Consider the following 27,889-nt stretch of genomic DNA (forward strand, 5'->3'; position numbering starts at 1 on the left):
GAGCTAAAAGGAGATGATTAGTGAAGAGATGATTTTCAATAAATTGTTTTTATCGTGAAAGAGTTTTACAATAAAATTAAAATTAGCTTTAAGTGAAATTGTTTCCAAGTTTGAGGGGGGATATCAAATCAATGAAAAATGTATAGTTCATTATATTTATGTTTTAATTAACAAATATAAAGTTATGCAATAAGAAAAAGCGGGTATCAAATATATCTATATAATATACAAGTGCATTTAATTTGTAAGATCAGAGGAATAAAATTGTCATTTCACTACAGTATTAACTATTTTCTTATAAAACAATCTTTCTTAAATACAAAATTGTGGAATTAGAAAAGCATTAAAGCAAAATTTGTTTATAAAAAAAATCATTTGATTTATAACCTAAAAATAATAGAAAAAAAATTAAAAGGTTTTGATACAATCTAAAGATACATGTAAGTACTAGTAGTATAAATGAAATTTCATCTCAGAAAAAAAAGTCTTCACTCTTCTTTATAGGGGATCGACTGTAAATGCAAAAAAAAAAAAAAGAAAAAGAAAAAGAAATGGTCATAATACATGTAGAAAATATTTGTAAAATTTGCACAGTTATTGTACGTGAAAGGGGAAAGTCCATTATTGTTATTAGCTAGTTTTCACATTAGACTTTTCACAGCTATTAGAGTTTCCTCCCTTTGGTCAACAGTTTGCATACACACTGTCATTCTGCATATATTCAGAAACGACGTCATAACAAAGCTGGTATTCCTCCTGAAAAATGAAAAAAGAAATGAAAATACAGTTCTCTTAGTACATATTAAGATAGTCCAAAGCAACCAAACATTTGATATGATAATAAAAACCAACTTAAGACTGATTGCTATGAAATGACAGGATGGCTTTTGCATTAAAAATAATATATGCAATAATTCTTTTTAATTTCACTTTCAAAGAATACTTGAACACTCCTAAGCAACCAACATACATCTTGATCTCAGTTATTAATGAATATCAAAAAAATATAGCATTGTATATATACATGCAATTTCTGGTGAAAATATTAGCGATTTCACATGGATATAATGTTTCTGAACTTTAATGTGAGCGGATCTTCCAGAAATGTTAATAAAACGGTTACTCGGGACTGACTATTTGTCTAAATCGGACCATATCAAGATAAGCAAAATTTATATACACTTTTTCGCATGAAAACTGAAATACAATTAATATTTCATGGAACAATCACTTAAATTATTTCATCTTCATGCAAATATCACAAATGCAATTAAAATTACAAAAAAACCCTGATTAAATGGTTACAACAGACAACACTATTACAAAAACTGAAAAGATAAAACTTCTTACCACTTGTTGCGCATGCGTAATTAAATTTGCCAAAACTGATTAAATGGTTACTACAGACAACATTTATTTCAGTTACAGAAAAGACTGAGCTTCTTACCAAAGTAGAAACAAACTCCGGTCTACGGATCTGAAGTTGTCGTGTGATGGTGAAGATGTCCGCTTCCTGATCCATTGAGAGTTGTTCTAGAGCGTTATATACCACACAGAATGCTCCACACCGTGTGGCGCCATCACTGTAAAGATATAATAAGATTATTGTTATTGTAATTATAGAGTTATTCTAGAGCGTTATAAACCAAACAGAAGGGTCCGCAACGTGTGGTGCCATCACTATCAAAATAAAAATTAGATTATTTCTATAAACTGATTAAAATTATAGTTATTGTAATTATATAGTTGCTCTAGTGCGTTATGAACCATACGGAATGATCCACATCGCTTGGCTCCGTCACTATCAAACGCATTTAATTATTGAAATTTAATTAATTATTTGTACGAAATTCCTGTGTACTTTAAACGTTTTTTTTAAATAAATGTTATATATATTAATTCATCTCATGTGCAGTTAGATTTGGCATATTGAAAATTTGAAGTGCATAAAAACAAACTTCGATTTATTATTTAATTGATAATTTGTTACTGATATCGAATGTGAAACAATCGCCCGTCGTTACACAGAGCAGACACATACCTGGACAATACCAATATTTTCCCCTCTTCCTTGTCTTTCTCTGCTTTTGCCTCCTTCACCACGTCAAGCAGAACTCTTTTGTCGGTAAGGAACCTTCCTTCTTTCCAAGTCTTACATTCCATGACCTTCATTTTTATGTCGCTGCTTCCCTACAATATAAAACTCTTGTTTTATAAAGCACATGGCCTTTCGTACAAAGAGAGAAACAACTACTGTGAATTCATATATAGTCGTGGGGTACAATTTTTGTGGTTAAAGGAGAAACTATTACTTCATTAGGATGTGGATGAAGAGGTGTAAAGTAGTTACTGTATCAATGTTACATTTTACATTTTGTGGTAGGTATGAGGCATTAATTCGTGGATCTCTTCATATATTTTGAAAACAATGAAAATTACCCACCCACCCCCCTCCCCCCAACAGAAATTCTTATTTCACAGTATTTACAGTTCAAATGACATATAAATCAAACAAACCCTTGGTTGCAGAACAATATTCCTGGTTGTAAAGTTGACGGAATTGGTTGATGTTGCAAGATTAAGAACAAAACTGCCCAATATTTTATTTTCGGATTTTGTTGGAACCCAAAGGGAAGACTATAAAAAATAAGAAAATTTTTTTTGTTATTATTTTACACAAAACTTTCATAATTTTTTATTAAAATTCGTAAACGACAGAAACCATTCTTTCACGACAAGATAATTGTCATTTACAAATTTTCTTCTGTTTATGCTATTTGCTTTACATCAAAATCGACTGACAGTTTCTTTCTGCATCTTTAAATGATATACTTGGGTGTCTTACAGATTTTATTTCCTTCAAAGGACCAAGGAAAACCACAACACGGGCATCAAAGTCTCTGATGAGTCTGAGGAAGTCTTCAGTGAAGTCAGGAAGTGGGTACTGGGCGCTGATCAGACTGTCGTTCTCTGTGAAGGACTGGAATATTAAGATGTTATTTAATTCATTTTTCTCTGTATTAAGCACGAAAACATGATAAACGAGTAGTCTTAATATAGAAAATCAAATGAATGTATCATGTAACAAAAAATTAAAAATGTATATGTAGGACTCCAAAGTGCGAAGGGACTCCAAAGACCGATGGTCACGCCAAAGTCCGATGGTCTGCGCCAAACCCTATTGGTTTGACACGCCGATGGTGCGGAAATCAATTAACGTTTATGACGTCATAGTACTATTGCGCAAAAATGCGATGCCGCGCCTTGCCTAGGCCCGATTGTTCAAAATAAATACAAATAAAAATCAAATTTGAAGACTGACCCTAATCTTTTGGATATAGGTGCAAGACTAACACTTATCAGTCGAGAAATGTGTGACAACTTTAAGCTAGGTATCTTGGATGGGTGCAGGACTAATCCAGATCAGTCCAATAGCATACTAGGACTAACCATTAAATCACTTGGATTATTTTATGGCACACATTAGTGTTCAAGAACGAACCCAATCAGTGAAATGGTGTTCAAGGACTAACCCTAATAGCTCCGGTGAGCGAAAACAATAAGCAAAATCAGTAAAATTGTAAGCGGGACAAATACTTAATCAATGGATTTTGAATGCAGGACAACGTCATAACGTCGGACTATCGTGACGTCATAAACGTTGATTGTTCCTTCGCACCATCGTACTTTGGCGTGTCAGACCATCGCATTTTAGCGTCTCGTGTCTCATAGGAAACGGGCCATCGGACTTTGGCGAAACCATCGGATTTTGGGGTCCGTAAAGACAGCGTGCCGTCGGGGTTTGGCGTAGGCCATCGGGGTTTGGCGAGACCATCGGACTTTGGCGTCACCATCGCACTTTGGAGTCTTACATATATATTTTATTTATATTTTCAATTTCCTGGCCTCATAAGCAAACATTATTATTTTCCTCTTTATCTGAGAAATGATAACTTATAATAACCTTTGAACCTTTGGTTATTTTAACAAAGTGAAAGACATAATTTTAAATAAAATCAATAAGGAAGCAAGCATTTCACGATATGTTAAAGGAATCTGACCTGTAGTAGAACAGCGTTGTAATAGTTGTTCCTTCCCTTTGTATAGGACAGATAGCACATGAATTTTTCCACTGAAATGTATGTTTACAAAGGATCAATATATTTGAGAGAAGCTGTATGAAAAAACTAACAATCACATGTTATTTGCTGCCATTTTTCCCAAGTAATTTCTATTGACATTTGAGGATGCATTTAATGACTAAATATTAATTAGAAAATCAAGTCACTTATTATATTATTTTTTCTAGAAAAAATGTCGCAACTAAAAATTAGAATTTGACCTTAATACATGAAACTCAAAATTTATGAACACAAAATTCAAGATTACCCGGCAGAACACTCTCAGTGTAGTTTGCCGATATGTTTGTTTGTCCAGGTTCGTAATCTTTCTCTGTATATTTTATCTGAAGAGACTGTAGACTCTACAAGAAATCAAATTCACTACAATGAAATTCATTTTTGATTTTTGATGGATATTTGTATTTTATTATAAGTGGACAAATACATGTATCATCTAAATTATATGAGACAATAGTATCATTATCAAATGTATTAAAATAATCATTTCTGTAGACGAATTAAATCTATTGTTGTGAATTTTATTACGAAATTAAATATTTGCATCGTGTTTCTTACAGTGAAATAAATCTATTCTACCTGGAACTCTGAAGCCAAGGGATTTGAATTTGTAGCTTCCCCACAACTTGAGTAGCAATTTTCACCTTGAGAAAGTTTTTCAGCTGTCAAACATCTGGATCTCCCACTGAACGACTCACAGAGGGCGAGATATATAACTTTGTACTGGTCCTAATGAACGAAAAAAAGTTAAAAGATTTAAAATTCAGAATCGAGTGCAATATCTTATGCATCTACAGTGTATAAAATATGCCTAGAATAGAGTTTTTTTTTTAAATTTACAGTCACATGCATCTTTCCCCCGCCTTCGCAAAAAAGAGGGGAAATCAAATCTCATTCGTCTGTCAGTCTGTCCGTCCATCACAAAAACTTTAATGTTGCCCAGAACTTTTGATTGAGTTGACCTATGAATTTCATATTTCCCAGGTGTATTCTTTGTGTTAAGACCTTTCTTTGTGCACCATCCGATTTGAACATTTAACCTTGACCTTGGAGTTTGACCCACTTTTACACAAGAATTTCAAACTTTTACTTGACCATAACTTTTTAACAATAGATTCAAGGACTCTCGTATTTCACATATGTATTTTTTGTGGAAAAACCTTTCACTAAATATATGTACTAACAACGTGACCTTTTGAACATTGGAAATTTCGGCACTTATGCAAAAACTTTAAACTTGAATACACTTTTTGAACGGTAATAGCTAGAGTTTTTATACCTCATATATGTAATCCTTCTGAGAGGACTTTTCTTAAGATACCATGAACTTTGACTCTTTGATCTTTGAGTTTGACGTACTTTTTAAAAACAAAGGTTAGTGCTAGGGCTTTCATACTTCACATATGTTACATTTGTGAAAAGACCTTTCTTTAGAAACCAACACGTTTGACCTACATTCAGAAGCTCCTCCTTGCCGATAACTTTTGAATATGTGGTGCTAGGGCTTTCATATTTCGCAATCGTATTTATTGTGAGAAAAGCCTACTTTGGGTATCAATGTATTTGATTTGCATTTAAGAACAGATGATACAAACAATTTTTTTGTTCGGAGGAGACTTAGTATTATGTCACAAGTTAAGAAAAGTGGATAAGTCTTAAATTTTTTTCTCCTACGAACTGGAAAATGAAATCGACTTGTAAAATATTACTAATATTTCAATAAAAAATAAATATTGATAAATCACACTCAGTAAAGGATTACTGGTGAAAAACAAATTTCAGAATATGTTACCTTGGTGCTAAAAATTTTATAAACACATTAGAAAAAATATACCAAGCCAGGTGAATTTTATAAGGAGAAGCAAAATAGTATAAATCACCCTATATAATATGGGCTGATTTTTATCATTTTGCTTTTACTCATAAAATTCACCTGGCTTGGTATATTTTTCTTAAGTTTATATTACTCTTTTAGCACCAAGCAAACATATTCTGAGGTTTATTTTCATCTGTAAACCTTTATTGAGTGTGTTCTATCCATTTTTGTAATTTTATTGAAATATTACTGATATTTTCCAAGTCTATTTCATTTTCCAATTCTTCGGAGAAAGCAAATCTAAGAATTATCCACTTTTACAAATTTGTGACATTATATTAAGTCTCCTCCAAAGATAAGATTTGTTTTTATCATCTGTCCTTAAAAAATATATTTTGCTATGTTCCCTACCGGTCACGGTAGCCTAGTGGTAGAGTGTTCGCTTCGTGATCGGGAGGCCCGGGTTCGATTCTCGTTCGCGGCGCCGCGTCATACCTAAGACGTAAACAAAGGTAGTGACTGTTCCTTCGCCAAGCGCTCGGCACTAGAAGTGAAAGTCACGGGTCTTTCGGATATGACCTTAAAAACGTAGGTCCCGTGTCACGGTAGGCGCTGGCACGATAAAGAACCCTCACTGCTCAATGGCCCTAAGTGCCGAGTATAGGTCTAAATTTGAAGCCCTTCACCGGCATTCGGTGACGTCTCCATATGAGTGAAAAATTCTCAAGAGGGACGTTAAACAATATACAATCAATCAATCAATCGCTATGTTCCCATACAGGGTCATCAGTGTTTCAGAAATGCATATTTTTTTCCTTCTTGTTTTTGATTGAGTAGAGATAGGTTTTTCACATTCGACATATGCATTACCTTTGAGAGATATTTCCGAGCATGCTATGACTTCCGACCCCCTGACCTTCATGATTGACATTATTTTAAAAGAAATCAACTTCAATTATAATTTTTTTAATGACAGAGGACGTTCGTATTTGACACAATATGTCATAAAAAATGACATCTCACCCACAAAGACATCGAAAGCGAGGGAACATATTTCTTAGAATTTGCTTGTATATGAATTTAACGGGAATATGCACAACGTCTTGGAAGGCGAAATAAAAATTAAAAAAAACTCAAAGCCACTATACTCCGCGAGAAAATAAGGTTTTTATTTTCAAGGAGAGAGAAAATCAATATGGGGAAAAAGATCAATGACATAATGATTTGTCAAACTTTTAATTATTTGCAAGTTTTTATCTTGCGACTAGATGGTCCTCATGTTCATTTAGCTTGATGTAATATCTGTGGTATTTTGATTGTAACATTCATCAATCAAAATGAATTGTTATAGTATAGAAAATATACACTTCGGTCAATTTGTCCAGCATTATACCTCGCTTTGAAAAACATGTACATTTCATATCACCAAAAGGGGCGTAGTTTCTTTACTCCGCGTTCGTATGTAGACACGATAGTAAAAAGTGTAAAATTGATTTTTTTTTCTCAGGATTAAATTTAATTCGTCATTGCTGTAAAGGCTTGAATAGAATATCTAAAAATTAATACAAGTTGAAATATGAAACTTTTCTAAAAATAAATGAGATTCCAAATGATTTAATTCTTCTTTTGAAAGATCTTAACTAAAAAGGAAATGTTTGAACATAAAATATAGGGAAGGTACCTTGCATGCCAACAGTGAGGTGATTGGAAAAGATAATTAACCTTTAACTTTTTCTTCTTAAATTAAGGAAGGGTTTCGCCAGAAATACAACAAAATTATAATAGAAGGGTAGAGTAAGGAAACTTTTACAACTTATCACTTTTTATCTCCTCCAGATAGGTGATCTATAGGGAAATATTTCTTTCATTTCATTTACTGAGTGAAAGAGAACAAACAATCATACTTTTATGTTACAAAAGCTTTTTGTTTACAAGGGACTTAATCATATTATGCAATAAAAAAATAATTCCTCCCTTTTGCGAGAATAAATATAATGCGGAAAGTATTGTGCATATTCTTGTATATCCAGGAAGAAAAACATCCATAAAAGAGTCTATTTATTTATAAAACCTTTTTTCGCATACATGTACACTACTTTATCAATCAACATATCTAAAAAAAATTCAAATGAAAGAAACAACAGTAACGACTGGGGGAATTAAAAAAAAAATATAAATGTATACCAATTATTATGGTTACAAATTGAAAAATGCCAATTATCACTGATTCTTCAGAGACGTTCGTGTTAAAATCAAATAAGATAGAAATCTTAACCTACTTCCCCTTGTATCATGTTCATTCTGTCTTTTCTCATTGTTCTGACGTACATCGGTACATTTACTCTACCATTTCTCTCCCCTTCCCGGTAGAGGGCGTCTAGAGCAATGTATGTCCCGGTTCTCCCAATCCCAGCACTGAAAAAGAAATGTCTCATTTTAATAAATAGTATAAAGACTACTTCATTATCATTTTTAATTTTTTTTTTTATATGATAAAGCTGAACAATATCATTATAAAAAATCATTTAGACAACGACACGAGAAAGGGTAAAATATAGACTCGGAAATACAAGGGCTGGGAATGTGAGTCATCCTCCGTGAGTCCCTTGTATTGAATGCATTAAAATGTGGTCATGGTCCCATTTAGCTTTGAAAAAATGACAAACAATTGAAACCATACGAAAGCCAGAGACAGGATATATTTGCAAATTATTATGATCACTTAACTGTAACTACATGTACTAGTATTCTTAAAGCAATATAAGCTGCAAGTTTGACAGGGGAAAATAGTTATAGCTGATAGTTATTTCAACTAAATGTTTTTTTCTCTCCTAGCCACAATTGTGGTTTTGCAAGCAAAACTAGTCCAATACTGTTTTATATTAAATTTAAGCTTTTTGATTTAATTGTTGCCTTTTATGTCAATCTATATCGTAGCTTAATCTGGTGTTAAACGCAAATATAGGTAAGGAAAACGTTAAATGTATGAAAAAAAACTAAATACATTTTTTGTTGAAAGCATACAGTTCGGATAAGGCTATTTAGGACATGGGTACATACCTTCCTAGAATTTCCAAGATTTGAAGCCCTTCACCGGCATACGGTGACGTCTCCATAAGAGTGAAAAATTCTCGAGAGGGACGTTAAACAATATACAATCAATCAATCAATCCTAGGATTTCAGTATTCAATTTAAAAGCAATATTATCCACTGCTTTCTACATTTTGTTGAAAATCGTCGGTTTTTAAGAATCTTATTTGATCTGATTTCGCAACGCGTAGTATTTACCTCGGGAAAATTTAAAACAAAGAATACAATTCCTCATATAATGAAATTTAAGAATATTTCTAAAATCGACCATACTCTTCATGCTGTAAATAATATTCTGCAAAATTAAAAAAAAAAATAAATAAATGATTCAGTATGATGTCTTTATCTTTAAGAAAAACAAAACATGATCATTTGTTGTTTAAGAATATTGTAAAGGTTTTGAGTTATGCAACAACATTGTGTATACATGTAGTATTTCATTTTTTCCGAAGAAGCCTTTCAGAACAATATCTAACACAATTACATAATTATATCAACAAGATATATAAAATATTATTGGAGTTCCAATGGGTACCAATTACGACCTGCAGACTATTTTTTTTATTTATATTTAGAAGAATTAATATAATAAATGCAAAACCTATGTGATAAAAGAAGAAAACACTTGATGTGGCCTTGAACTCGACACTTAGAAATATCGACGACTGTATTGTCAAATAACAATGGTAATTTCCATTCTTATATCAATAAGATATTTCCCAGTGAAGTTGAGATAAAGGATACCGCAGAGTCTGACACATCTTATTCATATTTCGATATTTTACTTAAAAAACGTTTTTGGTATCAACCAATCTCTATAATAAACGTGATTCATTTTTCTACTGTAAACTTTTCATTTTGTAGAAATTTATAACCTCATACGGAATTTTATATCTCGGTTCATTCGACGCACGCAAGAGCGTAAAATGCTGATTATTGTTACTCCAATATTTATACACTGAATTGACAACGATTTTTTTCGTTATATCCCGATCATAACAAGAAGCACATAGCGGGTGTTACCGGTCGGCAGGAGATGCTCATTATTTTTTCCTGATCTAATATTTAAATACCATATCATGTTTATGTCATCCGATGGATAAGGAGCACAAGAACATATCAATATAACAATTTTATAATCAGAGAGAGAGAGAGAGAGTGGGGGGGGGGAGGAGGTTCTAAATTTGAACGGGAATTCAGTAAATTTGATATCACAATATAACCTGCAGTGCACCAATGTATATTTTCCAGTTTGGGGTGACGTTTTCATTACGTGACGATGGAACACAACAAGATTGAGTGGATCAGGAACCCCATGGTCTGGCCATCTTGTGTAATGAAACATCAACACCTCACGGTCTTTTCGTTCCTTTAATCAAGAAATAAAAATGTTATTTTTTTTTTCTTTTTGCTGGTTCATTTGTGTGGATCATAATTGCATTCTTTTTGTTATTGCATACAAATGGTACCTTTAATCTAATTCAGTTTGCTAGCTTTATATACATTGATAACTGTGATAAAATGATTTTAAAAAACGCTTTTTTTATGTATATATTTAAAAATGCAATTCAAAAGCGAACATAAAGAAAACTAAAAAGACTATGAATGTCATTTAAAGAAAATATTTATCCCCTAACAATCCAAGTATTCGTGATATTTTTTTCTTTCTCCCAGTTGGTGATATTCAATTATAAATTATTTTTTTTAAATCCTTCATAGATGTTTATTACAAATTTTCAAATTTCATCAAAACAGGTTTTTGTCTTTCTCTTGGTGGAAGGGAAAGTCTGGGATTTTTTGTATTACTAAAAAATACATGTATATACAACCAGAACAGAACAGATACGATATTTCATATTATTCTCATTGAGATTGAAAAAGGTCTTAAGGTCAAACGCAACGTAGTTTGAATTTTGTTGTCCTTTTCCATGGAGTTGAAGAGTTCCAAATCTTGAAAGAACTGTGTGTTATATTTTAACTTCTATATATGGTGTTGTACACTACTTCTATAACAATTTTGGATAAAAGAAACATCTTGAATATATGTTTAGTATTTTTTTTTTTATATATTTTTCCTTTTATTATCCAAAAATTTTCATTAAATAATATCTTTCAAAACCCCTGGTTATGCAGGCTGATTTTTTGTCTATGAACATCTGATGACACTATAATCTTAAATTAAGAATATCTTTAAAAATTATCAGTAGGTAAGGTACATGTATGTTGCGTATGTCCTTAAAAAAAGAAAAGAGTCGGCTTCAGGTAGAGTAGTATACATCTGACAGTTCATTATCAAAAACTTTTATTCAGACTTTTAGTATCAGAAATATGTCTAAACACTTCAAACTCTTCGTGTTTCTTAGCCATGGTTGATTGTTTGAAAATAAAATACTTTAGCTAACTAGATACTGGCATGAATGTCATTCTTAGATCAGGAAAATTTGATTTTGAAATGTTATTTCACTTTTTGTGACATTGAACAACATTCATGTTGACCCAAATAAATATTGATTGAATGTTTTTATCAAATCATATTTAAGAGTGATGTCTTAATGAGTATGACGTAACAATTCTTTTTTTTAAAGAGGGGTTACTCAAAAAGAAAAGATTTTTATGATATCGTTTAATTAAGAAACAGAAAATAATGACATTTTCTTCAATGCAGTCCCTAAAAATTACTGTTGATTCCTTATTTTTCGCAACTACTTATTATCGCGAATGGGCTCTTTTACGGCAAATCGCGCGAATAATAATCGCGAATGAATGGTTGATCAAGAGATTTTACATATATTTCAGCATCATAAAAATAAAGGCGGGTAATGTTATTTCGCGTGTTGCGCTTCTTGCGAAATCACGATATAATTCATTTCACGCGTTTATATTGGAATCTACAGTAGTACTGTTATGTAAGGTCTTTTTAACTTAAAATAAACACATTTCTATTTAATCTCTTACGCGTTGCATACAGCTGTATTTAGCCTATATAAAGAAGGGATTCATTTTTCAAAACACACATACATGTATTTTATAAAGTATTTTAACAATATGTTTCGTAATTGAAAGTTTCATTATTCTCAAATGACATGTTAATCAACATAAGTCAATCAAACAATCAATCATACAATTAAGCATTCAATTTAGAGGTTTAATGCTTGTATTTATTGTGCTTTCAAGGTTCAATCACTTGTAGTGCTGAATAAAGATTAAATATTGAAAAATATGCTAGACTAGCTGCTTAAAATCCTAAATATTGGTCAATTCTATGAGTTTATAGATTTAGATACCCCTAGCTGCTCCGACGTAGAAGTCAGAAAAAATTAATAAATAAAGTCAATAATTTAACTTTTTGCATCCTTAGGATCTTCCATACATGTGCCTAAAATTACGACTGCATTAAACAAACGTTAAATTCACCTTTTGGAACTGATATGTATCATTTATTAAAAGCAAATAAAATATAAGCATTGTTTTATTATCTATAGTTGTCTTATTGGAATCGCTAATATTTGGAGAAAAAAATGTATGCATACACTGATCGATTAACATTTCATCAAATAAAAAATAAACATGAGCATGCGCATTTATTGTAAAATGGCATCTTCCCTTCCAAATGGAGTATATAAGACCTGTGCCCGCGTGGATATCATTTTTGGACCGGTCTTTTACGGCGTAATGTCGATAATTCAATTAATCGCTTTCTTATATTCTTATTGTGCTAAAGTCATCGCAACAAGTTATATAAACATAACGGATTTTGGGGGGAAAAAGTGGAAATTTGTCTTGATGCATTTCTCAACGTTATAATAGGTACAATGAAATCCAATTAAAAATCTACGGATATTATAAACAATCTTTATGGAGGACTTACATTGTTCAAAGATTGAAAATATTCCAGATAAGTATCTTGATTCTAGTTTTGCTCGAGAAAGATCATACTTTTTTTTTATTTTATCTCCTTGCTTTAAACATAAAATGTCATCCAAATTTCTTCTTTTGTGTGTGTGTTCCTTATAATCAGAATATTTGTATTTCGAAATGAACTTTGATATTATTTTTAGATGTTCATGGTGTGTTACAGCAAAAGTAGTACTTTTGATCTGGCCAGGAATGATACTGTTTCACAGACCTGTTTATAAGGATGCATTAGCTACATTTTCAGTAAAAATCAGTTCCTCGATGAAAGAAAATTCAGAAATACACTGCTTATATGGCTCACAATATTGTACAAAGTACATTTATATTTGATCGAACCATTTGTATGTATTTTTGTGTGTGTGTTTGTTTGTTTGTTTGTTTTTTTTTAGGGGGGGGGATTTTATTTGATTATACTTCGAGACTATTTTTTGAATTAACACAAAAATATATATAGCACAGCAATGAATAAAAGCACAAGTTGTTTTGCAAAACACTTAAACCCCAAATGTTTGATTTTTTGGAAGATTGAAATTTCAAAGTAAAAGTCAAACTCCAATGTCAAGGGATAAGAAAGGGATACTCAAGAAAAAGGACATGTTCTCAATAATATTTGATGCCCCCACTTCATAATTTAAATTGGTTATTGGCTATCATGATACACGACTCCTTCTTACCATGTTGTTGTACACTTTAAATCGTCTTGATGTGTAATTGGCGTATACCTTTTCTCCAAGATTTCTGATTATAAAATTACCATGCTGCATTTTGTCGTTAAGATTTGGCCAATATTGAGTACATTTAATCTACAAAATAATAATATTATACATGTACTTAACTACAACCATTTCCCTTAAACTACCATGGAAAAATGACGATGACTCTGAATCAAAGAGTATATTGATGCTGTAAAAATAAATTATGAGGTAAATTGTAGCTAAACATAAATCAAAATCATTCCTACTACACATATGCATAGTTGTTTTTCAATTATGTTTAAAATGATGGATAAGTTGTTACCAAAACTTTACTTCAAGGATGTGATATGAGAAATACATATCACTTAAATTTACATGTTGTTTTCTTTGACTACATTTCTATATTGCGTGTATGATTTTTTTTCTTTGTAAAAGATTCCTCCTTATCTTTTTTGAATGAATTCTCCATTGACAGTTTTCATTGTTAAAACGCATTATCTAATTATAGGTTAGCCAATGACACTCTGTCTTGAGGTGCACACCGAAACGTTTTTGTACTAGCACCTTAAACATCAAACCACTTAAAATACTGTTACGGATAAATGACATGGAAAAGTATTTTTCTTTTTTACCAAAATTGAAGTGACAGTCATAAGGCAGAGTTTTGTATTCACACACAGAACCGGAAGTTATCTAGATTACTTCAACAAAAGCAGTATATACTATGAACTGTGAATATTTGTGCATTCATTTTTATTTATCAGCAAACCTTTGTCCCTTCTTTAAGATTGGTCAGACAGACAATAGTGTTCACACATTCTTGCCAAATCATTCTCCAAAAGTCCACCACTGTTTTTGGTTTTGGGCCTAGAACATTAATTAGTCTATTTGAAATAGCAACATCACAAAAATCTCTCACAAGTAGAACAAAATGTAATCTTTGTTTTTAAACTGTGATTTTAGAAAAAAAAAACATTTATTAGTTTTTATTTTGTGATTTATCAATATATTTAGATTAGATTGTGAATAAACAAATATAATCGCACAAGGAAATAAAGTTACCTTGAGTTGCAATATACTTTCGATTACTCTGAGTGTCCTATGGACGTAGAAATCAATAAATATACAAAATTAACTAAAACGTCTAAAGTTATTAAAGTCAAATCATCTCAAGTAGATACTTTTTAGGATTTATTGAGATATACGGTAAAAGCATTGTGAATAGGAAAATGAAAAGATTGATTGGTTATAATGTTTCGTGGTAAAACAATGTTGGATTGCTAGATTGAACCATTTAAAAAATGATTCTTTTTTCTTTTTTAACAGTTTGATATCGAACTTAAAGTAGCATTGAATCTAATGATACTTCCCTCGATATAATTTGCATTGATGTAGTCATTTTCATTAGGAGAATTGGTTTTCAGTACAGCTCGAGAGTGGTTATCTATGAATATATATATAAAGAAGTTAATTTATCTTTCAATAAACATTTAACTAACAAAACATCAGAATTTTTTTTACAGATGCACAATGTGTTTTAAATGTTATTCTTACACGGAAATGTTGTTGTATATCTATTTTTAGGTTTATTTTCAGGCTTCTTAGCTTCGTCACAGGGAAACAATTCTCCTCTAGGAATTTCCTATTAAATTCAAGAAAGTGTTAAGGCATGTCAAAGAGTGTCTTAATTTCTGTCATAAGATATGCTCAAAAATGTCATTCACTCATTTGATTCATTGAATGACATATACATACCAAAGATATATTTAACTTACCAAATTTAAATGATTAGATATTGCATTATTTTATGTATCATACATGATATTCGTGTTTGAATCCAGCGTTTTCAGCAGCAGACATTTTGGCTATGATTGCCTGTAGATTTCTTGTAAGAACGGTTTTGTTTGTAGGGGGACCTCTCTTAGCTTTCTCTTCAACATTATGTAATTGATGATTATTTTGTTCTTTTCTTTTCTTTGACGGAAGTGCTAAAAAAATTGTAATTTTAATAAATAAATTTAGCTTGCACTGAAGGAAAACGAACCTTTCCTAAATAAAAAGTATCGTGCTTACATGTAACTATAATTCACTTTTACAGTAAACAGTAGTTAACTACAGTAGATCAAACTTTTCATTATAGTAAATCGTAGTATATTCATTATGAAATTCAGATATATTTAATTTTTTGAAATCCTTAAAGCTATTTCCTGATGTCTAAAATAACCTGTACATTAAAGTTTAGGTATCCCCCCCCCCCCCAAAAAAAAAAAAAATAATAATCATTAAGATGTAATTTAGGTCATATTACGGTTATAAATCTTCAAAAAAAAATCTAGAGCAAAATTTCACGGTGAGTTTTGCACAGTATTGAGCACAAGTGAACTAAGGTATTTTTGTTACGGTTTGTGGTTTTTTTTTAATTGGTGTAAAAAGTGTGCATACTTTTGCACCCAAATCAACATTTTAAGGGATTCATAAATCAAAAGTTAAAAGGAAATACCTTTGTCTTACATTTCAATTGCAAAACGCATTGTTATTGGGCAAGAACCGTGATTTTTTTGCCTACATTTATTTTTTTTTCAAGGATTTTGCTATTTTATTCTTTTTCAAGCCGAATGTTAGAGGGACGGAAAGTCAAAATCAAAACATTTTTAAAAAGAAGTTTTATTCATTTATCTTAAAAAAGAAACATATGAAAAAAAAGTATTTCTATGAATATATACAAAGTTAAACCTTTACCTTCCGCTTGTTGTTTCTGGGATGCTACAGGTGACATTTGTATAGATACAGAGGCTCTACTTGTTTCCTTGTGTATTCTTCGTCGTAATCTATAATAATTGGTCACAGAATGTCCCATCTTTAAAATCATAAATTTTAGATAAATTGCATTTAATTTGTATCATTTTTGTCTTGCAAATTTTGAATTACTCTTTAGAAAAATCCATGAAGATTCCAGAGAAAAAATAAATTACCGCATAAATAGAGCAAGCAATGCCAGAAGGATAATCACAAAGGTAAATGCACCTAAAACTGCGCCAATTGTAAGTGGTTGAGCAGACGAACTTTGAGATTGAAGACGAAAAGTTCCACCTCCTTGAAAATGATATGAAAGATATGAAACAATGCTAATGAATGAAATGCAATGGAAAATCATTTTACAAATCGATAATAATTTGCAAAATATATGCCAAGTTTCTGTGGTGTAGTCTTAAGAATTCATATGCACATGAATAATCTTTTTTTTTTGCTAATTACCAGAGATAAATTCCTGTGTTTTGACTCACCTTGATCACAAATATCACCGTAGAATGTTCCTTTACATCCCTGAGTACAGCTACCGTTAAATCTATCGCAGGTCCCGTTCACACAATTTGAACTACATGAATGAATGCAATCTTCTCCATATTTGTTGTCAGGGCATTCTAATGTTATAATGTTTCGTTTTATTTTTTTTTAATGAACCATAATGTAATAAGTCATCAACTGAATACAGTACTTGCATAACAACAATCAATTATTATCATTTCAGATATGTTAAGCTGTTTGTGAAATATCTTTAAAACCAGCATATTTATCCCATAGAAGATATGAAAAAAATAAAGCTTCCGATTCTGTGTTCAAAAAAACTTAATTTTATGACTGTTTTTTTTTAAATATAAGTGGAAAATACATATTATTGTACAGAAGGTATTGAAACAAACTGTTCTGCTAGTGTTTTCGCAAAATAAGTTAGAAAGACAATCTAGAGGAATATGTTTAGGTATTTTTCGAAATTCACAACATTGCATTATAAAACAGTGTTAAATGTACCAGAAATAAGTATGTAAATATACTTGTGTTGCAATTAGGAGAATCCATCCAACCAAGACTGCATGTACAAAAACCATCAGTATGTCTGCATGTACCCGCGCATTTTAAAGAACATAAACTGGAACAATTTTTACCGTAGTGTTTGAGAGAACAGGCTAAAATATAGGATAAAATTGAAAATGTCTCTCTGTATTGAATCAGCATTTGTAAATATTTCTAAATAATTAAAAGTGAACATTTGTTTTCTAAAGGGTGTTAAGAGACTTCATTCCACATTTTTCTTATATTTTCAAAAAGAAATACGATGAGAAGATGTTCACATTTCGTGATATTTCATGTTTACAGAATTCATTTTTGCTACTGATAAGGTTTTAATTGCCTTTTGTTGAATCAATAAAGGGGAGGCAAATGTTAAAACTTATGCTGTCTATGCAGAATATATTAGAAATGACGCATATATGAGTGATACGTATAAAGCACACAGGTCGAAACATTCCTTCAAATACTTGCAAAATTTATCAAGTCGGTGAAAAATTTCTAAAGGGCGAACCTATTCTTCTAATAAGTGATCTGTTGTTCTTATACCTACGTTCAGCAGCTTGTACGATGCAATATAAACTATGAAGAAAAAAGATTTTAAAATTCACCTCTATAGTTTAGCACTACTTTGAAAGTTTTGAAAATATTTATCATGTGACAGACTTTCTTAACACCCTTAATATAGTTTGATTATTAGAGTTGCCATAGATTACGTGTGGTACAATTTTGTCCGGTATACCCGTTGGCACATCCATGAGGACAAATTCCGTTTAGGTAATTACAAACAGCCTTATCAGCACAGTGTCCACTACAGCTCTCTTTACAGCCCTCTCCAAACCACCCAGGTGTACATTCTGTGTATGTAAGCAAAAAATGAGAGACAAATGCATTCTGGTATATACCGGTAGTTCATAATAATTTCTACACATCATGGTTCAACTTTTCAGAGTTTTAAAAAACGACACATACAAGTTTTAATTCATGAGCATCACAGTTCTATTTTGTACACTCTATGAAAGTTATTGTTAAAACTTACCATTTTGACATAAATCCCCAGTATATCCAACACTACATCCGGAGTCACAGTGCCCAGTTTCCTTGTTACAAGGTTTGTCATATAAGCAATGTCCACTGCAGGTGGAAGAACAATTCAAGCCATACCGTCCCTTGTCACAAGCTGTTTTTGAAAAATATGGTGCAGCTAAATCTTGTCATAACATTTAATTTTATATGTTAATAATATATTTATATATGTATATATTTACATTCAATATATATTTTGCTTAAAAAGTGTTAGGATAGCTACGGCATTCAAAACAACATAACACAGACAAGGGATCAAAAGGCTTAAGTAGGTATTTAACTTTGACGTTGTAAACGTTAAATGCCGTTGGAAGTGCAACGTCATAAAATGTGTAAGCCAAATCAAAATCCATGCGCGCATTGGACATAGGATGTTTCAACTACTCTTCCATTAATTATACCTTAACCAAGGAATAATACACTGATTTTAAATGGTAAAGCTTACTTCCAGTCAAGGAAAGAATTAACAAAACTAATGTAAATAAAAGCATTGAATCATTATCTTTTCTTGCAATATATTGTCACATAACTTCAACGGAATGAGCAAACAAAGTTTTATTACGCACTAACGCGCAATTTTTTGCAATTTGTTTTTTCACACCGTTGCAGTTATGGAGAATTCATACTGTGAAAAAAAAATGATTCTATGCATAAATGGTTTTTATATTAAAACATCTAAATGAACTTTTCTTGCAGAATACATTTTTTACATTAGTATCACTTAAAAAAATCATGTGATTCTTAAATTAAAGATTTAGATTAGTTACTGTGGAATTATTCTAATATGTTGGAGTCAATGTCTGCTAGTAAGCAGATGGGACGTGCTTTCGTTAGTTACACGTAAATACGATGGTTCAATGAATCAATATGTTAAAAAAAAAAATTCGTGATTTTATTCCAAGATATCAAATAAATTCAACAAAATTGAAACTATTTTAGAGTGTCTTTACCATGTATTTGATAATACATGTACATAAAACATATGGAAATAACGAACAGTATTCAAGATCCAAAGTCCATTAAACAATACAAAACAGGAGAGGAGCAAACACGCACCACCAAAACATCAGATGTAGAATCAAGTGCAGTGGAGAGTGAGCATCCCCTGCCGACGGTCGCACCCGCCGTGTGCTCCTTGTCATGATCGGGAAATAATTGAACCAGAGGTCTCTGTCGAGACTGTAACTCTACTGGTTTAAACTTACAAAAAAGGAAGAAAAAAGTAGTAGTTGGGACATAAACATTACAAAAGCAACAATTAGAGAATACTTATTCTTGATTAGGTCTCTTTTTGGCAAGATTACGATAACACGACGAATGTAGAAGAAGCTTTTAATCAAATTTTACAGAATTCTCAATTTAGTTACCATGGCAACATTGTTCATCAAAATAAAAAAATACATAATTGATAATAATGTATCTAAGTGTAGAATACTTGCATATCAAATTATATGACGGCAACATCGTTCGTGAAAATAAAAGAAATTGATACACATAATTATGTGCCTTTGTGTAGTCTACTTGTGTGCCAAATTATATTGAAATCAGACCAAAACTGTAAGAGTAGCATTTTAAAAGTTTTTCACAGAAATAACTGTTTTTAGTAACCACAGCAACATCGTTCATCGAATTAAAAACCGATATACAGAAAGATGTATCTTAGTGTAGTCTATTTGTGTGCAATTTTATATTGAAATCAGACGAAAATCAAGGAGAAGTAGCATTTTAAAAGTATTTCACAGAAATTTCTATTTTAGTAACCACAGCAAAACCATTCATCGAAATAAAAAATTTACAAAAAGAGTTATATATCTTAGTGTAGCCTACTTTTGTACCCAGTTATATTGAAAGCAGACCAAATATGTAGGAGGAGTAGCATTTTAAAAGTATATTTCAGAAATGTCTATTCATAGTAACCACGGCAACACCGTTCATTGAAATAAAAAAACCGAAAAAGATTTTTTTTTTTTAGTGAATTCAACTTGTGTGCCAAGTTATATTGAAAACAGACCAAAACTGTAGGAGGAGTAGCATTTTAAAAGTATTTCACAGAAAGGAGTATATATGATAAGAGCCAATTTTGGCCCCCGAAAAATCAACATTTTATAATGACATTCAAATATGTTTAATTGATATTTATTTTGTAGAAGAGATTATATTAGAAATATTTCCAATACATTTTTCACATTTAAATGCACTCACTAGCTGTAAATAACATGAGAAATAATGCTATTTTTGCTACGCAAGTGAGTTAAGGCTACATATGGAGGTTTCTATGCAAAATATCTAATTAAATTCCATAATTGCTCTACCTACTGCATAGAAAATGTCAAGACTTGATTTCTTATACATTCTAGGCACCTACAACATGCAATAGCCAGTACACATTATGACGTCATATAATGACGTCATCAAGCTCTACTACACAAGTTTATAAGAAATATCAACAAAATCGCTTCGGCGCAAGGGCATACCTTATTTTGTTTTAAAGAAGCAATATATAAAAAGACGCAGGATATTCCATGGATATACGATATTGCTGCACAAATGTTGGCACTGCAATTATTTAGTTACTATCCGTGCAGTTTTAAGTTTAAACAGGGTATAAATTCACAGTCCAGTGTAAGTTTCCTAAACTTTTTATCGATTGAGAAATTTCAAAGGATTTGTGCAGCAATTTTATTATTTTTTATAATTTTTTCCTTAATATTATACATTGTTCATTTTAAATTATATAGGACATGCCCTTGCGCCAAAGTGATTTTCTTGATATGATTTATTACCTTGAATGGGAGAACAATGACGTCATAATATGACGTCACAATGAGCACTTGCATTAATAAACTGTGGGTACTTGGTATGTATAAAAAAATTATTTTGAACTTTCTCTGTACATAAAATATACAACTTATGATTTTTTATCAGCTCATTTGCATAGAAATATCCATATTTAGCCTTAACTCACTTGCGTATCTAACAAAAAAGCCAAAAATATGCCTTTTTCTTGATGTTTTTTCCTATGGAAAACATAGAGCGCAGTGTAGAACATACACAATTTTTTTGTCACTAATTAGTATTGGATAGATACATTTTTGGTGAAAATATAAATCTTGTTCTAGGCTGTGCTCTATATTTTCTGGAAAAAAAACTGCTTGAAAATAAGCAGTTTTATGCAAAATATGCTAAAATGGCGGGAAAACGTTATTTTTATGATGTAATATTTCTGAAATAACAGCATTTTGATCAAAATGGAAATAACCAATAAAGGTTGCATATATAGATGTACAAATTAAAGCTACAAATAAAGTAAAATTAAGATATTCATTTTAAGGGGCCAATTGAGACACCATATATCGCTCTTACTTATTGACAACGGATGCATTACTATCGAATAAGCTCTTCTGGTCTAAGACCAGAAGAGCTAAAAATCCTTGGTCAATTTAGTTAATAAGTGATGGACTAACAATTAGTAAATTGAAAAACGTTTGTCAGCATTAGACTCAATGATAAACTGTATTTGCTGACAAGGTCATTGTATCGACTATATAACTTACGAAATTATGACTTTGAACGAGATTGCTGATATTTATGTTTATTCAACTCGATTTCAATAATTTACATTGTTTTAGAAATTGTTCATACTTAGAGAGTGCTCTTGCGTATCGAATCAACTGAGATACATAAACTCCGTATGCAGGTGATGAAGGTATATTGATGCATAAGTAACGGATGTTATAAATGTAACGACAGAAAAATAACTGTTAAAATCATCAGGTTTATCATAGAGCTTGGTTGTTAAATTTCCATTGAACTAATTAGCATCAGAATAAAATGGCATTTGTTTACATGTACATGTAAGTTGTCATTAACATTAAAACATTGAAAATGTTTTACTTAATAGAATTCGCTCTTACTGTGTGTCATTTACGATTAAGTACTCTTTCTCAAGATATACTTTTTTCATTGACGATTATTAATTTGGATAATAAAACATTGCAAATATTGAATATTTTATTAGCATTAATCTATAGATTCTATTTATTTTTTTTCCTTACTCAAACTTGTTTGGGAGAAGTGAACAAGAGCATTAGAAAGAAGCACACACTTCAAATATTATACATGTAATACTCCTTATATCCAGGAAAAAATACAACTAAGCAAGTTATGCTGCGTACATTCTTAAAAAGAGATTTAATTTACATATTCTACCTCACCTTTATTACACATCAATCCTGTCCATCCCGAAACACATCCTTCGACACATTTACCCGTCACGTGATCACATGACCTTCCACCTTTGCAATGTTCTGAACATCGAAAGTTACACTCCTGACCGTACGATCCGTTAAGGCAAGCTATTTGACGAGAAACATTTAGAAATCGAGTACAGTTTAATGTATGGAACATCAATTAATTAAATGTAAAGTCAACTTACGTGATTGACACTTTTCTCCCTCCCATCCCGGCTTGCATTTCATACATTTACCATTGATAATATCACATAGTTTTCCAAAGCAATTAGTAGGACAATTCATTGTACAACTTTCCCCATACCATCCTGAAGAGCATCCTGTAAAAGAAATATTTTTTTATTAAATTAGAAAGCAACGAAGAAATAAAATAAAATAAAAAATGACCTCTGCAAAATTACCTCTCACTATCACCTCACACAACTGGGAGATAGACATAGCTTCATATCCTGTTGGATACTTTATTCCACTAAGCCTTTCATTGTAGTAGATGACATATCGGCCATATCCTGAACAGTTGGTCGTGAAATTTAAGGGAGGTAACTCTGGTCCGTCTTCGTAGCACAAAAATCCGTCCTCTTTTATAGTTGAATTTGAGAGATAGAGAGAAAATCCAGCAAATCTTCCCCTTTGCCTCAGGACTAGACAAAGATGGTGTGTGGAAAATTATTAAACTTATATTAAGCGATCAGGTGCAATAAGGAGTGAGCATCCCCAGACGATCGGTCACACACACTGTGTGTTCCTTGTCATAATCGGGAAATAAATAAAAACTCTTTTGACAATTCAGTTAGTAAATATTGGTCTTACAAAAACTCCAGTCATCATTTGACTCAATAATAAATTGTATTTTCTCACAAGGAACATAGAACTTACATTTACAAAATGATAACTATTACGCAGCATTGTTCAGGCTGATAAAAAGAGGACTGAGCCTTATTTATACGGGAAAAGTCTACTGTGACGTCACTGTGACGTCACACAAAAATATTACTTTTATGTATTCCTCATAATACCAGAGAATGAAATAATGTGCAGCTTTCAACTGTATTAGCATAATAAACAACAACAAAACGTATTAATGCATTTAAAAAAGTTACAGATTAAATCCAATGCAGCTGGTAATAAACAAATCATTGATCGCGATGAACTTGTCAACACGACGTCATTTTGCGTACAATGACATTTCATATGCTGTGAGAGGCAGATTGAGGGATTTTTTAACAATGAAAATTGCGTTTTATTATTAAACAGAATATTATTTATAGGTTTTAAATAGACTATTAAGGTTCATTGATACTCTGACAAGAGGGATAACTCTTAATGACATAAATATCTATTATTCCTTTATAAATTTGCCAAGTTGAATTGCCTTTTTTGTCAAATTAAATACCGCAAGCTATGTTATAATTGTTTGCATTTAACTTATAAAATACATTTCTTTTGGAAAATCATTATGGTTCACGCAACATTTTATATAAGTGAGCAGAGGGTTTTTGAACCTTAATATCAATGTTTATTAGGCTATTAATACCAATGCTTATCCTTTGTTTAGTGGGATTATTCAGTAAGTTCGAGAGAATGTATTTAATTAATTTTGTCATGTTTTTATGTACAGGTTAGGTATATTTTACATCAAGATGCCTCATTAAATCGTTCTTTCGCAAGAGCATACACTATATAGATCTAAACCCTTTTTTGAATATAAATAAAGGACATTTTCCTTTCCTTAACTTGAAAGGTGCTGCTGCTTTCTTTCAACGAGAGCGTGACTTGATAAGTACACAAAGTATTTGGTAAAAGTCAGGCATGTTTCGACATGGGCCTATTTACCTGAATTTGAACTATTAAAACTATTAATATGCGAATTTTGTTCAAAGCAGCAGCACTTTCCAAAAAGTAATAAGTATGCATAAACAATTAACAGCTGAATTTTTAATTTCAACTAGGGTATGCCCTGCGATATTGAATTTTTTTTAATGACCTACATTCAGTACACATACTATGCATTCATTACGTGAATGTTCATCGATGGGATCAAACTTTATACAATACAGAGTGGGTAATACTATGCTATTTTTATAAGTATTTGAGTTTTGTGATAATATATCAGCTATATAAAAATAAATTCAGTTTTAATAAACATTCCCGATTTTGCACTTCTACTTTTTTTTAATTTCTCTTAGTAAGCCTTAACAGTGCTGCGTAATGAGACTGCTGATATTCCTGTTTCATCAACTTATTTTTCAAAAGTTAACCTCGTTTTCAGATATTGTGCACATAAAGATCATGCTTCTGCGTATTTATTCAACTGAGAGATATGTACCCCGTATACAAGGGACGAAGGAAAATTGTTGCATAAGTAAGGGAAGTTGAAGATTGATAAGTTAAAGTCAGCATGTTTTCCATAAAGCCTGGTTGAAAGATTACCATGCATGAAGCAGAATTTAGCTTAATTTTTACGAATAAAATTTAGTGACATCTTTTTAAGGAAAAAGGTGGGTTAGAGTACAAATCCTGCCCTTTGATATTCTTAAAAAAATGCATCTGATGTGAAAAATCTAAATCTGAATCATTGAATTGCTCATAGAGAAATCATGCAAATCATTTTCCTACATGCATTTTTGAAAGCTAATTGCGAAACTAAAAATGCTGTGTGCATTTTGTTGTATTTTCTTATAAACAGAAAACTACTAAGCACAATAAAACTAGAACCGTACCTTTTTCATAAACACATAGTATAAAAAAAAATTAAATTTGCTTCATAGACTGAAATTGGATAATTCAGTGAATTTCAAGTTGCGTGAACTGTTTCTATTAATAAATGGCATGTGTAAACTACATGTAAACTTGATTTGCGTAAAAAGATTCACCAGTTTTAATATTTTTTTCCATTACAATTTATCGCCAATATTTTATCGTATGTTAACTGTACCAAGATCTATGGAGGAACACTACAAGTCTTGGTTGAAACATATAGATATCTTAGCTTGTTACTTTTCATCGGATGAAGTTGTATTCATTGATTAATTGGATTTTAATTATGTAAAGAATGGTTTAACAAATTAACACGCCTGTACTTTTCAAAATCAATAATAAAAATTTCATTATTTATCAGAAATTTTATAAAAATGTTAATATTTTTCAAAATTTAAGTTTTCAAAACTACACAAATAACGCATAAGTTAACAAATGCACAAGATCTATAAGTTTTTTTCTTTCCTTGAAAGACTGCCGTTTGGTATCTTTTCTTTTTTTAAATCTTGGCTCTAGAATTAAGGAAAATGATACGCTTAAATCAAGATTTAAATGCTGTTTTAAAATGTTCTAGAATTTAATCACCCATAAATCAAAATGAATATCAATATTTTATCTAAAAAGTGTTGTTATCTGCACATGGAAAGGTTAACTTAAAAATAATTATTCACACTTAACTTAGAATTCTTTATATTTACATTTTCAATGCTTGAATTCACCAGAAAAATATAGTCAATATTTGTATTTCTCGAAGTCCAATATCGTTATACTTTTACTAACATTGCTGTAGCCTCATTGTGACGTCACGTTAACGCGCGTTTCTCCGTGTATCTTTCCACCCATGAGTACACACGAAAATGGTATTGAAATCAATTTCATAATAGGCTTAGTAGAAAAACACAGCGAATGTAAATACAATATACTTTTAAAAAATAATAATAATTCTGCAATTTTGTTTTATGTTATTGTATAAAAATGGTAAGGTGGGAAAAAATCTCTTAGATATAATATTATCAAAATAATGATACTTGAGCAAAAAATAGTGCTTTTAAATGAAATGTCAAAAGTGGAACATAGAGACATTTTTTTTCTGTTTTACTACATTTAAAAAAATGAATAAACAGGATGATGCTAGAAAATTCAACAAATTAGCGATATGATTACTAAATTGAATACTTAAACTTGCCATAAACTTCACCCATGTCCAGAAACTGTATCCTAATGCTGTATACACTGGAGATATTACCCAGATCCACGTACCACCAAGCCCTATCACTTTTACTACTACTAGAACCAAATGTATCAGTCATCGCACAAGTTGCAGGATTCCCATCTACAGCCATAGCTGCCTCAGAACCAATCCTACTCATAGTTGTACTTTGAAATGCCGGTTGATTGTGAGATAAAACATCTAGATTGTTAAAGATGTAAAGAATATTAAAGTATATTTATAGAATTAAAATTTAATTATGCCTAATACATTTTCAATTATTTTGAATAATAGTATTACGATACATTCTTTAAATATGCCAGCATGTATATGCTTTACCTTTTTGATAAATTCATTCTAAGTCATTCTAAACTGATTGCCTTCATTGGCTATAAAATATATACATCTACGATGTTTTTTTTTTACTCTACATGCCAAAACATATGGTCATCCAATCAAATGATACAAACGACCTTTTATCAGAAGTTTTGAAAAACTTGTCATGTTTATTTGAATGAAATATATAAGATAAACTGTATAAGTTTCCATTTTCTGTCAAAATTTCACATTTACTCGATATAATGTGACACAAATAATCAATCGATTAAAAGGAATGGCGGCTGGAGAAAGGTGGAATCTTTAATACCGAAGAAAGATTACATTTAGTCAATATTTAGAAATTAATTTCGCATCATATTCAACAAAATCTGGTAAAAAAAAATTGAAATCTCACAGTATTTTAGAAATAAGTACGTCGTCATTACACGGAATTAAGCTCAAAAGGTATTATATCAATCCAAACATCTCGTTTTTTCTTTGTATCACCTGTCCTTTCATATGAGTAAAACTCATTGATTTCTCTTTACAGAAGATATAACTGTAGTCACATGACAAATAATCATACTTTTTTATAAAAAATGATGAAGTCCTTAATAAGTTTTTTAAAAGTTTTATATGCTTGTGATAAAAAGAAATAATTTAATTCTGTTTTTATTCTGGTCTCTCATTGGTTGATCACCAAAAAGGAACGCAAATTATTTCTTAATAACCTGGTTTGGTATGGGAACACACCCCCTTGACAACC

The 27,889-nt window shown here is 31.1% G+C and overlaps 2 protein-coding genes across 2 annotated transcripts; both read right to left on the bottom strand.

The window, feature by feature from the left end:
* Positions 1 to 420: 420 nt before the first annotated feature.
* LOC134235541 (receptor-type tyrosine-protein phosphatase alpha-like) lies at positions 421 to 16,748 on the bottom strand. Its single transcript, XM_062717686.1, has 18 exons — positions 16,629 to 16,748; positions 16,396 to 16,484; positions 15,475 to 15,644; positions 15,211 to 15,298; positions 15,029 to 15,100; positions 14,719 to 14,757; positions 14,426 to 14,523; positions 13,636 to 13,764; positions 10,270 to 10,415; positions 8,235 to 8,370; positions 4,719 to 4,868; positions 4,390 to 4,483; positions 4,062 to 4,132; positions 2,846 to 2,980; positions 2,518 to 2,637; positions 2,042 to 2,190; positions 1,448 to 1,583; positions 421 to 756 (listed from the first exon to the last, which is right to left on the bottom strand). The coding sequence occupies exons 1-18, from the start codon at positions 16,631 to 16,633 to the stop codon at positions 685 to 687; spliced, it is 1,899 nt and encodes a 632-aa protein (XP_062573670.1). The 5' UTR covers positions 16,634 to 16,748; the 3' UTR covers positions 421 to 684.
* On the bottom strand, positions 16,681 to 26,965 carry LOC134235556 (multiple epidermal growth factor-like domains protein 10). Its single transcript, XM_062717692.1, has 9 exons — positions 26,782 to 26,965; positions 23,240 to 23,479; positions 23,075 to 23,158; positions 22,803 to 22,958; positions 18,542 to 18,682; positions 18,219 to 18,359; positions 17,490 to 17,621; positions 16,941 to 17,002; positions 16,681 to 16,749 (listed from the first exon to the last, which is right to left on the bottom strand). Exons 1-9 carry the CDS (start codon positions 26,963 to 26,965, stop codon positions 16,681 to 16,683), a joined length of 1,209 nt encoding a protein of 402 aa, XP_062573676.1.
* Between the last annotated feature and the right edge of the window lie 924 nt (positions 26,966 to 27,889).

This window comes from Saccostrea cucullata, unplaced genomic scaffold (genome assembly GCF_032062105.1).
Source record: "Saccostrea cucullata isolate Sc308-1 unplaced genomic scaffold, CSIRO_AGI_Scuc_v1 ctg969, whole genome shotgun sequence".
Classification (NCBI taxonomy): domain Eukaryota; kingdom Metazoa; phylum Mollusca; class Bivalvia; order Ostreida; family Ostreidae; genus Saccostrea; species Saccostrea cuccullata.